This window comes from Salvelinus alpinus, chromosome 15 (assembly GCF_045679555.1).
Source record: "Salvelinus alpinus chromosome 15, SLU_Salpinus.1, whole genome shotgun sequence".
NCBI lineage: Eukaryota > Metazoa > Chordata > Actinopteri > Salmoniformes > Salmonidae > Salvelinus > Salvelinus alpinus.
Genome location: NC_092100.1, coordinates 12166438 through 12181219, shown reverse-complemented (window position 1 = coordinate 12181219; position 14782 = coordinate 12166438). Strand labels below are relative to the sequence as shown.

General features: G+C 44.3%; 1 protein-coding gene across 5 annotated transcripts in view; it reads right to left on the bottom strand.

The window, feature by feature from the left end:
- The window catches only part of LOC139539491 (dynamin-like GTPase OPA1, mitochondrial), an 80629-nt gene that overhangs the window by 54125 nt on the left and 11722 nt on the right, over positions 1-14782 (bottom strand). For 3 of the 5 annotated variants that reach the window (XM_071342499.1, XM_071342497.1, XM_071342500.1), the window contains 11 exons: positions 9994-10047; positions 9647-9757; positions 9326-9412; positions 8733-8846; positions 7847-7927; positions 7632-7706; positions 7050-7121; positions 6850-6949; positions 6508-6638; positions 6137-6209; positions 824-896 (listed from right to left, as the gene is read on the bottom strand). In XM_071342499.1, the coding sequence (XP_071198600.1) occupies positions 824-896; positions 6137-6209; positions 6508-6638; positions 6850-6949; positions 7050-7121; positions 7632-7706; positions 7847-7927; positions 8733-8846; positions 9326-9412; positions 9647-9757; positions 9994-10047 (971 nt within the window). The remainder of the gene's footprint in view (positions 1-823; positions 897-6136; positions 6210-6507; positions 6639-6849; positions 6950-7049; positions 7122-7631; positions 7707-7846; positions 7928-8732; positions 8847-9325; positions 9413-9646; positions 9758-9993; positions 10048-14782) is intronic. The other 2 variants (XM_071342498.1, XM_071342501.1) reach the window with 1 other exon arrangement.

The following is a 14782-nucleotide window of genomic DNA, read 5'->3' as shown; positions in this document are numbered from 1 at the left end:
ACCAAATGAATGAATTGACTGGCAATTCATTTTCTAAACCAAATCAGATGGAAATGTGGTTGGTAGGGAGTGAGGACACCCACCTGAGTAGTCTACTTGGTAGGGAGTGAGGACACCCACCTGAGTAGTCTAGATGGTAGGGAGTCAGGACACCCACCTGAGTAGTCTAGTTGGTAGGGAGTCAGGACACCCACCTGAGTAGTCTAGTTGGTAGGGAGTCAGGACACCCACCTGAGTAGTCTAGATGGTAGGGAGTCAGGACACCCACCTGAGTAGTCTAGTTGGTAGGGAGTCAGGACACCCACCTGAGTAGTCTAGTTGGCAGGGAGGTAGGACACCCACCTGAGTAGTCTAGATGGTAGGGAGTGAGGACACCCACCTGAGTAGTCTAGTTGGCAGGGAGGTAGGACACCCACCTGAGTAGTCTAGTTGGCAGGGAGGTAGGACACCCACCTGAGTAGTCTAGATGGTAGGGAGTGAGGACACCCACCTGAGTAGTCTAGTTGGCAGGGAGGTAGGACACCCACCTGAGTAGTCTAGATGGTAGGGAGTGAGGACACCCACCTGAGTAGTCAAGTTGGCAGGGAGTGAGGACACCCACCTGAGTAGTCCAGATGGCAGGGAGTCAGGACACCCACCTGAGTAGTCTAGATGGTAGGGAGTGAGGACACCCACCTGAGTAGTCTAGTTGGCAGGGAGGTAGGACACCCACCTGAGTAGTCTAGTTGGCAGGGAGGTAGGACACCCACCTGAGTAGTCTAGATGGTAGGGAGTCAGGACACCCACCTGAGTAGTCTAGTTGGCAGGGAGGTAGGACACCCACCTCAGTAGTCTAGAGTTCTGGAAGAAGTCCTCTTCGTAGTCTTTGATGGAGTCAATGCTTTCCCCGGCACTGCCTAAAGAAGAGGGGACAATGAATCACTGATGTGAATCTAAGGCCTGACCACGGGACTAGTATTACTATAGAACTTTGGTTATGTAATTATTACCCCAGCATGTCCGTTATTCCAGAGAACCATTCACACAGGAAAAGGCTTTCCAAACTGCCCCCTGTAATTCCTTTTTTAATTGATATATATTTTCTTATAATGGAAGCCTGGAGGATTTTATTCTAGGCGTGAAGAGATCTCAACAGGTCTAGACAATAATAAGCAAGACTGATAACTCGTGCTTGGCTGCCAAATGTGTAGGTGTCCCAATAATATTGAAACTGTCTGTCCTAATGAAAATGGCCCCTGTCCTGTTATTTTGAGCTGCTGGACAGAGCACCTGCACTTGAGATGTGTTTATAGATGAGAAAGTGAACTTTTTCAATTTCCAAAAAGTTTAGCTTAGAGGGACAAATCGGGGATGCCCTGCGATCTACTGCCTATATTTACAGCCAGAGTTTCATTAAAATAGGCCTAGGGACGATATCAGATTGAATTAAACTGACTAATTTGGCCATGTTCAACTTCCATTCATTGGCACAAAAAAAAGCCTCTAAACAAAAGTATTCACTGTGAAAGTTGATAAATTTAGGTTATTCATATGAAATACTATATATGCACAGCACTTCTTGCTCAAACAGCGCAGCACCTGTTACGCACGTGACTCGTATTGTCAGAGGACTTTGGAGTTTGCCAAAAAACTGTAGGTTATTCTGGCTGGAATTGTTACTCTCCTGCCATGTAAAAAGTATTGACACGGCAGATACGGACATGACAAAAAAGACAGATGTGGTGTTTGCACATAATTACATCACCAGACCTCCACCAGTATATAGTGCAGATAAAGTGGGCCAGAGTACATCTCCTTGCTTTATACAGGAAGGCAGGGAATCATCAACTAGATTCAGCCACGGGCCAATGTTTTCTGGAGCAGATGGTCGGGGGGGGAGCATAATAACAAATCATTTGTAGACTGTAAATTGACCGCAAGAAGCCTAACATATATAGTATCTGATTAAAGCATAATCATTTCCACCCTTGCTGGCTTGCTTACATTTGTATATGATCACGTGTCTTCTACTACTCGTGGAAACACTTGTGAAGAAATTTTCCAAACAAAAATCACTTGGAGCCGATTACATTGTGTTATTACATTTTATGTCCAACAATGAAAATTGTAAAAAAAAAAAAAAAAAAATGGGGGGGGCAAATAAAAACACCCGCTGGCAAAATTCTGCCCCCGGGCCGCCAGTTGGGGAACCTGCCGTACCAGCCAGTCTTGAGGTCATTGACTTAAACACAAGCAACTAGAGCCGGATAAAGAGTTCTGATGACATCATAGAATCTTACATTTTAATTGGTCTAAAAAGCAAGATGGTTTCTATTCACCCAATCAAAAGCCTTTTGAAAATCCACTGTTCATCAGCAAGCTGACCAGACTGTTCTAGATAGTGGGAGAGCCTGTTATTTAGAAAGCAAGAATACAGTGGTAATGAGACTTATCCAGCTATAGTTCAATGGGATTTCAGGGTCCTATTTGGAGGATTTGAGGATAGGCTTGATTATTGATTTGTACCATACAGATGTATTAATGCCATTAAATAAATACAAATGTAAAAGCCTGCAAGAGTTCAAATAGTATTTGGAACAATTTAGATGACTTCAAAACTTCCTTTGAAAAATCATTAATAGGTTTAGGTAGGTTTCTTTGATTTAGCACACTCAACCACCTTTCTGACCACTAGGGTAACGCTGGCATTCAGATACCGGATAGGGGAGTACGACTCCCTCTGCATTCAGATACCGGTTAGGGGAGTACGACTCCCTCTGCATTCAGATACCGGTTAGGGGAGTACGACTCCCTCTGCATTCAGATACCGGTTAGGGGAGTACGACTCCCTCTGCATTCAGATACCGGTTAGGGGAGTACGACTCCCTCTGCATTCAGATACCGGTTAGGGGAGTACGACTCCCTCTGCATTCAGATACCGGTTAGGGGAGTACGACTCCCTCTGCATTCAGATACCGGTTAGGGGAGTACGACTCCCTCTGCATTCAGATACCGGTTAGGGGAGTACGACTCCCTCTGCATTCAGATACCGGTTAGGGGAGTACGACTCCCTCTGCATTCAGATACCGGTTAGGGGAGTACGACTCCCTCTGCATTCAGATACCGGTTAGGGGAGTACGACTCCCTCTGCATTCAGATACCGGTTAGGGGAGTACGACTCCCTCTGCATTCAGATACCGGTTAGGGGAGTACGACTCCCTCTGCATTCAGATACCGGTTAGGGGAGTACGACTCCCTCTGCATTCAGATACTGGTTAGGGGAGCACGACTCCCTCTGCATTCAGATACTGGTTAGGGGAGCACGACTCCCTCTGCATTCAGATACTGGATAGGGGAGTACGACTCCCTCTGCATTCAGATACCGGTTAGGGGAGCACGACTCCCTCTGCATTCAGATACTGGTTAGGGGAGTACGACTGCCTTTGCATGTCCTCTTCCAACTCATCTTGACAAGAACATGTTTCTTTTAAAAAATCATCATCAAACATAGAAAATTGTCCATTTCCATAAAACAATAATCAGTTTGATAGTGAAGTTCTCCATTTTCCAATGCAATTTACATGGGAATTTGCTTAGCCTTTTTGGGGCCCAACTTGTTTCTCACTCCAAAACTGTTGTGTGTTGTTGGTCTGTAGCTGCTCCAGTTGTAATGCCTTTCCACAACTAAATCTATGCTTTATAGACCATAATCTTTTATCAAATGTATGTTGCCATGCTTCATTTCTTAGCTCTTCCTTCAGCTTTTAATTTCCTATACACTTTAGAACCCGTTTTTCCCCCCAGACAACCTCATCTGTGACCATAATGCATCTAGTTCCTTATTCCAGACGGGTTTACCCACTTTTGGGCCTTTATTTTTTCTGGAATTGTTTACAGATTTCCCCTACACACAGTCATTCAACTCACTATATAGTACATCCCAGAATCTGTCATACCAGGAGCCAATGCCATCTTGAGTTTTCTGGTGTACTTCAATAAGCTGCAGCAGAGCATTTTACAACCCATCTTGGATAAAAGGAAATGATCGGGTAGGTTTCTGGGTCTTCGTTTGATACATACCCTAGTCTGGCCTTCAGATATACCATCAAACATTCTGACAAGATGGAACCCCAGAGTGGTCTGGTATTCTACATCGATCCACAATTAAAGAGACGCAGTCAACTCCCATACTTTCTGCCAACTCATTAGGAGTAAAGACATTCAACTCCAAATGTGTATTTAAACAGTCATGGGGGGAATGATGTAATAAACTGCTTTCCCTTCTGAGGAGATTGATGTGAAATGATCTTTCTCAGGGGATATTGTTCCATTTAGAATACAGCATTTTGAATCCTTTAAGAACTCCAGTAGTTTCACCATGCTTATTTAACACAGTGTTTAAGTTGGCCCTGGGTGTAGCATTATCAACATCATTAAGACTCTCTTCCAAACCAGTAAATAGGACTATTTCAATCTCCAAAAGGAGATAAATAGCATCAACCTCAGAAAAAAATACACATTTGAGCCAGCAGGTGGCTAAAGAATGAATGAGAATCAAGTCCCCATGTAGGGGAGCCCTCAGAAGGCAAATAACAGGAGAAAATATTAAAACAATATTCAGATACTTGAAGCTCAAATCTCAGTCCCATTATGCCATCTACTCATTTGTCATTCACATTTACTTTATAAGATTCAAGCATCTTGTTTCTAACCTGGACCAGACACTTTAGGCTCCCTCTTACATGGGTTTTCCTCTTATGTCCAAACCAAGAAAACCCCTCCATTTCAATTGAATGCTAACCCGTTAAATGTGTCTCATTCAGGGATATAATGTCAGGATTCAGTGAAAGTCAAATCAATTGTCTTAGCTCACAGTTCAAAGCTGTCCCACCATTAACGTTCCTGTGACCATTAATAATGGTTCCAGTGAACCAGAATAAACTGGTAACCATTAATGTTCCAGTGAACCAGAATAAACTGGTAACCATTAATGTTCCAGTGAACCATTATAAACTGGTAACCATTAAGGTTCCAGTGAACCAGAGTAAACTGGTAACCATTAACGTTCCACTGAACTAGAATAAACTGGTCTGCACTTAATGGCTGGGCAGTTAGTCTCAGTCCTCCGGTTCTCCCGGACCCTACTGCCAGCATCAGGTCCAGATAAAAGATGTTGCATCACTCGACAACTCCCAGTGATGTAGAAGTTCTTCCTGGTTGGGATCTCAGATCAATGAGTCGTTCCGTGTGAGACTTTGGGGATCCTTGAACCTTAAGTAACTCTTCAGCTTTTGTTTCTGCCAAAGGACAGCCACTTTCTCCTAGACAAAGCGTAGTTCCAGCTTGATTACGCCCGGCCCCGTCCCCGGCCCCTTGCCCGCATCCGCTCTGCAACTACTAGCTCCGGGGTCACACTGGATCAGAAGTACCATCGCTCTCTCCATCACATCCTCTCCCTCTTTAAACGGTCGGCCTGCTAGAATGATGGACGCCTCAGGGTTGAATTTAGTGGGTGGGTTTGCGCTGGGCATTTTGGCTTCCACATTTCCTCTTCTCGCTAGGTGCCTTATATCCAAGTCTAAGTTCTCCTGGAATTCTCTGGCTTTTCTTTCATTCTCTCTCTTAAGTTCGTCTATGTTTACATAGATTATTTTTCTAGGGTCACTTGCAGACTGTCAACGTCACTGTTCAGCTGTTTCGTGAAGCTTAAACAATATACGGTCTATTTGTTGTTAAATCAGCTTCGGCTGATGCTATAAGCCAGAGTCAGATTCTTTCTTGTCTTCCCCCTGGTACTCCTTGCGTATTTCTAAATCATGTTGTTAACGATGTTGACCTTCAACAGTTGCTTTGGTTGTAGAGTATTTTTTTTTAAGCGATACATACTCAAATTACAAACCTTTTTGTTAAAATGTTTGACATCGATACACAACACACTCATTTTCAACGCCAGCCATGCATTCTCTCGTAGGCTACACACGTAACTCAAATCTTTACTTTTCTAAGGAAGCATAAAAACAACAGAACATGTTGAAGTGAACAGTCCTGTCTTTTTAGATGCTTCCTTAGAAAAGTATAGATTTGAGTTACATGTGTAGCCTAATTAAATTGGAAATAAGATCTGATGGGTAAGACTCGAAAGGGGAATGCATCTTACCTTTCCCGGTCACCACAGCAAAGTAACCCAAGGCTTTCATAGGGAACAACTTTCCTTCAACAATCTGTTGAATCTGTAGGGAGAAAAACACATGAATAAAATCCCAGATGAGAAGGCTTTAGATTTCATTCAGTCTGTACCTCGTGACTGTTTGAGAGTACCATTCAGCTTTTACAACTAATGAAAGGCTACCCCTTTGTGGCTGAGGAGGCATATAATAGTTCTCAGACCATTTTAACTTGTCAAATGTATATTGTCCATGCTCATTGGGAGTACCTTGACCACTGTTGTCATTTGCGCTTCCCGTTGAAAAACGTCTTGAACATGTGTGTGATGCATGTGTCGTGCGGGTGTGTGAGTTTATATCTCACCCGGTTAGGGCTGGCCAGATTCTTCTCTGCTAGGTCTACTTTGGTCAGGACAAAGATGGTCCTCTTCCCATGCGGGTCCATCTGACTGACCAGGTCTGTGACGATGCTGCGCTCCGCATCCACTGACCCATCTGAGGACCAGAGAGATGAAGGATGAGAAAACAGCAGGTCAGGTAGAGGAGAGAAGAAGAGACAAGAGGAGACTGAAGCGGCAGAGTTGAGACCGAAGCAGACAGAAGAGAAAAGAACAGAGGATCAAAGTGGAGGCGAGAGAGTAAAGAGGGGGAGGAGCTCCAGGATGTTCTGTTTGGTCAGAGGAAGGTGACTCCAGTGTTGACTCACCCTGGATACAGAGGATGATGGCGTTGGGGTTCTGCATGTAGTTCTTACTGATGCCGAAGATGGTCTCCTTGGTGTCTGTTGCCATGCCTGCAGTCACAGTCTGAGAGGAACACACACCATCACTGCTCCTACCACTGTACGGTCACTGTTTTCATACACGCGTGTGTGTGTTTCTGCATGCACGTGAGTGAAGTACTCACACTGATGACTCCTGGTAGGTCTACAAGCACCATCCTCTGGATACCTGGTCCTTTGACACTCAGAGAGATCGTCTGTCACACAAGAAAAAGGTAAAACATTTAGCACTAAAAACAGTCAGGGATCGACACAGAGCTGGTACTAGAGTACTAGTGAGCTTTCATTATATAGCTGGCAGAGACCCAAATAGAGCCCTATTCCCTAGTCTAGTGCACTCCTTTTGACCACTCCTTTTGAACAGAGCCCTACTATTATATCAAAAGTAGTACACTATATAGGGGGCTCCTAAGTGGTGCAGAGGTCTAAGGCACGGCATCTCACTGCTAGAGGCGTCACTACAGACCCTGGTTCGAATCCAGGCTGTATCACAACCAGCCGTGATTGGGAGTCCCATAGGGCGGTGCACAATTGGCCCAGCGTCGTCCGGGTTTGGCCGGTGTAGGCCGTCATTGTAAATAAGAACTTGTTCTAAGCTGACTTGCCTAGTTAAATAAAGGTGACATAAATCAAATAGGCTACAGGGTGCCATTAGGGACGCAGGCAGAAGGCAGAAGATGTGGAGCAATAGGGAGTTCTGTCCTCACCTCAGGGCTGACTGTCTGTCCCTCCTTGACACTCTTCCTCATCCTCAGCTCGATCTCATGTCTCAGGGCAGCCAGCTGCAGGGAGGAGAGAATCAGTGGTTCACCATATGAATGAACCAATCAACAAGTGAAGCGGTGTGAATGAACCCCAATGAAAGGATGATTCCATGGTGGGAGAGAGAACGCCTCACTCTTCTATGCTGGGTTAAACTTACGTCCTCCTCTTTTCCCAGGTCAAACTCTCGACTGCTGTCCTTGAACATGGCCACGTGGTGAGGTCCCTCGCTCAGCGTCACCTAGTAGAGGAGGAGACAGAAGCAGGTGGCAAAATTTAATAAAAAAAAAAACATTCAAAGTCCCCAGTCCAAAAGCACAATGCTAGTAATGCTGCCCATCCAGCCAGACCACACAGGCCTCATTCCACCACTCAAACTGTGGACTACAACGTCCCATATGAAACAGTGCAGACAAACAGAAGAAATCCACCAAGGCAGAGCCACAGTAGTAAGACAAGTCTGGACAAACAACAAAGCAGTCATCCCACCACTTAATAAGTTATATTCTTCAAGAATAATGGCTACATATCAAATCCAAAAATGGATGTACCAAATCCCAGATTGCCCCTTTAAAATAAGAACATAAATTGGGTTGGCAGGTAGCCTAAGAGCGTTGGGTCAGTAACCCGAAATGTCACTGGTTCAAATCCTCGATCAGACTGGGGGAAATATCTGTCTATGCTCTTGAGCAAGGCACTTCACCCTAATTGCTCATGTAAATCGCTCTGGATAAGAGCGTCTGCTAAATGACTAAATTGTAAAAAAATATATATATATAAATCAACACTTCTGTGTCAAAAGTATGTAGTTCAGTCCTTGAGCTGTTCTTGTCTATTAATGTTCTGTATTGTCATGTTTCATGTTTTGTGTGGACCCCAGGAAGAGTAGCTATTGCTTTTGCAACAGCTAATGGGGATCCTAATAAAATACCAAATACCAAAGTTAAAATGCTGGCTTCTATACATCTTTGATATCTTTACAGCTACAGTGGAGGAAGGTAGGTGTCTTGAGGGGCTGAGGTAGTCTAGTAAATGAGTTCCTATACCTTGACAGGAGAGCGGGTCATCATTTCTCCAGAGCCCCGGGGGAAGATCCTAGCCTGGGCGATCATCTCCAACACACTGGTCTTCCCTGCACTCTGGTCTCCCACCACCACCACCTATAGTAGAGGAGAGAGGAGAGAGAGAGAGGAGGGAGAAAGAGAGAAGAAGAGGGAGAAAGAGAGAGAGAAGAGGGAGGGAGGGAGAGAGAGAGGAGGGAGGGAGAGAGAGAGGAGGGAGGGAGGGAGAGAGAGAGGAGGGAGGGAGAGAGAGAGGAGGGAGGGAGAGAGAGAGGAGGGAGGGAGAGAGAGAGAGGAGGGAGAGAAGAGAGAGGAGGGAGAGAAGAGAGAGGAGGGAGAGAGAGAGAGGAGGGAGAGAGAGAGAGAGGACAGATGGATGGGGTGGTAGAGGGGAGGGATTAGATGACATAGGTGTGATAGATAGCAGAGACCTACCATTTTACAACAATGCCTTTCCAACAGGAAACAATGTATTTCTGGCAGTACAGTATACAGTACACTCAAGAAAGGGTTCACAATAACGTCTCCATAATTTGATTGCATTTCCAGAAAGCCATGAGCCACTTGTTGTTCCTTACCCTGGGTAGATGGTCCTGGGTGTTGTAGTTAGAGTCGAAGTCTGAGAGGATGTCCAGGACCTCAGAGTACATGTCAATTAGAGACTTCTGTAGAAGGAACACAGATGGAAGAACACTTAAGAGCAATGCCTGATGGGAGAATTAGTATATTTACTGCAGAGACTATAAAATAATGATGAACTTTTACTCACATGCACAACCCTGGTGTGTACGTGTGTCTTTGTGTGTACGTGTGTGTGTACGTGTGTGCGTACGCGTGTGTGTACGTGTGTGTGTACGTGTGTGCGCGTATGTGTGTGTACATGTGTGTGCGTGACTCACACTCACCTTGACTTTCCTCTGGTGGATGCCCTTCTCATCTTTCTGCAGCACCACTTTCCTCAGCTCCTTGTTCTCCTTCTCCAGTCTCTCCAGCATGCGCTGGTACTTCATCTGAGGACAACAGAGAGAAAGAAGACTTCATCTTTAACAACAAATTATCTCTTTAATTCAGTCCATTTATCAAAGTAAAACGGATGTTTTTTAACGTCAATGTGGTATAATATGAGGAATCTACTGGAGGAAACAGATGGACCAGTCGGTCCCTTCACCAAATTAAACTGGATCTTTACTGTGTAAATGTTGTAAGATACTTGGACATGGAAGGGTACGGAAGGATTGTGCTGTACCTGAGTTCGGAGCAGTTCCTCTTGAAGCTGGTCCACCTTCTCCTTGTCTGAAGACTAGAGACACACAGATCAGTCACAGAGCAAGCAGGTTTATTAAACCTCGCTCTCACAAGTCTGGGACATTGTGATCCAGTCCAAACCCACTGAGACAACTAGCATCCTGACAGACAGCCAACGTTACAGAGATCAGCGGGCACAACAGTGGAGGAAAGACAACGCAACAAAAGGGGGAAAACTGATTCCATTCCAGGTTGTAGTCATTTGTTTGGTGTTAATCTGTATTACAGTGAATCACAGTGCAAAAATCACACAGGCACAAGTCAAATCCAACCCTGGAAAAGACAGCTGAATTATCGCAATCATCAAAGAGATCATTCTAAAGATTATTACTCCATGATGATTCACATTAACAGTTCCACACCTGCACTGCATTATTGAGAGAAAGAGATCACAAACCAGACAGATGGAGACCGAGCACAAATGACTGGATGGATAGGGACGGCAAGGAGGCACAGGAGATTAAAAACACACATAGAGTACCAGTCAACAGTTTTAGAACACCTACTCATTCAAGGGTTCTACATTGTAGAATAATAGTGAAGACATCAAAACTATGAAATAACACATAGAATCATGTAGTAACCAAAAAAAGTGTTAAACCAAAATATATATTTAATATTCTGTATTCTTCAAAGTAGCCACCCTTTGCCTTGATGAAAGCTTTGCACACTCTTGGAATTTTCTCAACCAGCTTCACCTGGAATGTTTTTTTTTTTTTTTTTTAAGGAGTTCCCACTACGCTGAGCACTTTTTGGCTGCTTTTCCTTCACTTTGCGGTCCAACTCATCCCAAACCATCTCAATTGGGTTGAGATCAGGTGATTGTGTAGGCCAGGTCATCTGATGCAGCACTCCATCACTCTCCTTATTGGTCAAATAGCCCTTACACAGCCTGGAGGTGTGTTGGGGCATTGTCCTGTTGAAAAACCATTGTTAGTCCAGCCATGCTGGTTAAGTGTGCCTTGTATTCTAATTAAATCACTGACAGTGTCACCAGCAATGCACCCCCACACCTTCTCCTCCATGCTTCACGGTGGGAACCACACATGCGGAGATCATCCGTTCACCTATTCTGCGTCTCACAAAGACAGCGGTTTGAACCAAAAATCTAAAATATGGACTCATCAGACCAAAGTACAGATTTCCACAGGTCTAATGTCCATTGCTTCTTGGCCCAAGCAAGTCTTTTCTTATTATTGGTGTCCTTTAGTGGTGGTTTCTTTACAGCAATTCGACCATGAAGGCCTGATTCACACAGTCTCCTCTGAACAGTTGATGTTGATGTGTGTCTGTTACTTGAACTCTGTGAAGCATTGATTTGGGCTGCAATCTGAGGTGCAGTTATTGCACTTATCCTCTGCAACAGAGGTAACTCTGGGTCTTCCTTTCCTGTGGCGGTCCTCATGAGAGCCAGTTTCATCATAGTGCTTGATGGTTTTTGCGACTGCACTTGAAGAAACTTTCAAAGTTCTTGACATTTTCAGGATTGACTGACCATGTCTTAAAGTAATGATCGTCGTTTCTCTAAGCTTATTTGAGCTGTTCTTGCCATAATATGGACTTGGTCTTTTACCAAATAGGTCTATCTTCTGTATACCACATATACCTTGTCACAACACAACTGATTGGCTCAAACGCATTAAGAAGGAAAGAAATTCCACAAATTAACTTTTAACAAGGTACACCTGTTAATTGAAATGCATTCCAGGTGACTACCTCATGAAGCTGGTTGAGAGAATGCCAAGAGTGTGCAAAGCTGTCATCAAGGCAAAGGGTGGCTACTTTGAAGAATCTCAAATATAAAATATATTTGGATTTGTTTAACACTTTTTTGGTAACTACATGATTCCATATGTGTTATTTCATAGGTTTTGATGTCTTCACTATTATTCTACAATGTAGAAAATAGTACAAATAAAGAAAAACCCTGGAATGAGTAGGTGTGTCCAAACTTTTGACTGGTACTGTACATACGGTACACACAGACGAAAGACAGGGACTGCAGCTAAGGTGATTGTGCTAACTACTTGCAAAGCCGTGATAACAGCCTACAGCATTCTGATTACGGAACTAAGAAAGATCTAGTATTGATTCCTATATCATGATCTAGTCCTGATCCTGATCTAGTCCTGTCCTGATCTAGTCCTAATCTAGTCCTGTCCCGATCCTGATCTAATCCTGATCTAGTTCTGATCCTGATCTAGTTCTGATCCTGATCTATAATTCAATTAGATTTCACTGTATAGCTGATATCTAGAGTTATTCCATAAGTTCACAGCACACCATGGAGCAGGGTGTCCCTCCATGCAGTGTAGGTTAGTGGAGTGTTACGGGAGGAGCGTTTGGACGCAGTCCAGCGGTTTACATGAGAGAGGGAGCCAGGACTATGTTACTGTGGTACTGAACTGGCATGAGGGATTCTGAGATTGCCAGGCATCAGACATGCTATTCCACCAGAGGAACAAAAGAGTGTGTCACGGCACACTGCCCTGACGGATACCATAAGGACGGATGAGTTTTCCTTCAATGCCTCGTTCAAACTAAGAGGAAGTTTGAGGGAGATGACAAGGTACTATGTTTGGGCAGGCTGGCGAGATTAAAATGTGTGCTATGTAGGCTAACAAACACAATGTAGGCTAACTAACACATTGTAGGCTAACTAGCATATGTAGGCTAACTAGCATATGTAGGCTACCTAGCATATGTAGACTACCTAGCATATGTAGACTACCTAGCATATGTAGACTACCTAGCATATGTAGACTACCTAGCATATGTAGACTACCTTAATACAAAAACAGCTAGCCCAGAATCAAATAAACTGACAAGAACATTTTGGGCAAAGTGACACAAAAGATGTGGTTAATTAAATATTTGCTACTTATCATTACATTGTATTCAGCGACTGGAAACTAGCACTACACAATAGGATCTGTTGTTAGTAGGATATAGCCTTGGCTATAAAAAAGACTGGTAGAAATCAACAATGACCAGAGGTTCAATACAGTACACTACAGTGCCTTCTTGTCCACTTTCATATGTGAGCTAGAAAAGAGCTCTAGGCTTGCTCAGTGCTACTAATCCAAACGACATATGACCATAGCAATTCCATCCACCAATTTCATAAACAGTCCTCTTATGGGATTACCCGGGCAAATTTCCATTAATCTGAATTTGAACGGCAGGGGGTTTGTCCTTCTTGAGGAGGGTGGGTGCCTTTGGGTGCGGTTCTACCGTTTACGTTCAGACGGGGGCTTCTACAGGCGAGTGCTGGGTGTTGGTGTGGGGCGGGGGAGGTAGGACCTTCACCTTGCCTTTCTGCCGAGGGGGGCTGGGACTCGGGGAGCTGGCTGGGATTGGCTCGGGTATCTGGCGCGGAGGCGGGCTCAGAAGTGGAGGCGGCGGTGGAGACAGGCGCAGGGGTGGGCTGGGAGCGGGCTCTGGGCTTGGCTGTGCGTTATTGGCTGCGGAGGCTCGCCTGACCTCCTCCTCAGCCTGATGGATCTGCTGCTATATGAGAATGAGCTCGTGGAGCAGACCCTGAGGGACGTCACAGTGAGAGAGAGGCAGGAGCAACACAGCCGTCAACACAACGTACTGTACCCGTCATTCAAGCAACACACTAACCCAACCAACCAGGCTTCGGGTTGTCTATGTCCAATCTATGCCCACAGACTCATCATCATCGGACCTCTATGGTCAAAATTCTGTCACTGAATCCATGTCTAGGACTATATCTTGCCACCATCAGCGGTACCCAACAGTCAGGCTTTCTCTGTCACAGACTCCAGAACAGTCGGGAGACTGGAAGCGGAAGAGGCAACAGATACCACAACCAGTGTCTCGCAGCCAGTGGCACAAGTGGGTAAGATTCTGTACAGTTTCTTAGCAGTCTTCCATAGTGTCCACTGCTATGGATTTTATAGTAATACTAAAACAACGGATGCCTACCAACTTACACAATGATCATGCTATTCGACGCAATGACACATGAACACTCTGGAAAACTGTCTTAATATTCAACAGGTTTTAGGATAATGTAGATGTGGATACATTATTGAATGTGGATAAACTACTAAAATAATTGCTGATATTAAAAAAAATGTAATATAATCACCGTAAAAATGTGGGATGTTGGTCAGTATCATACAATTATATTATCTGCTAAAATCACCCTGATGATAAAACGAAGCTAGCTACGCAGGGAAGAGGGTTTTAAAATGCCAGTAACATTACTAACATCCCTAGATTTGTCAGAAATCCCAGTTGGAAGATTTGATGGAACCAGAAGGGAATAAGCAGGAAATCTATGAATCTTCCAACCACGATTTCTGGGAAAACCTGGGAAATTTGGAAAAGTTACAGCAGCAGAATGTTGCAACCCCTAGCAGGGAATGAGTGATCTGTCAGGGATGGAGCAGGAAGCGTGCTACAGCCCAGGGGAAGATGAGCAAAGCCACAGTCCAATGATCCTCAACTCATCCCTCTCCCTTGGATTCAGCTGCCCAATGAACAGTACATCCAAAAACTGAGGGAACTGCTTATATTGAGAGACTTTCCAAAAATGTTTGTGAAGCAGGGTTGGGGTCCGTCTGTTTTACCTCAGTCCATTCAGGTAATTAATAGAAATTATATTTCAAACTCATTCATTTAAAATACAAATAAACATTGGCTGAGTTGAGACAAAATTGACCCCAACTCAGGAATCAAGTTGATCTATGATAATGTTT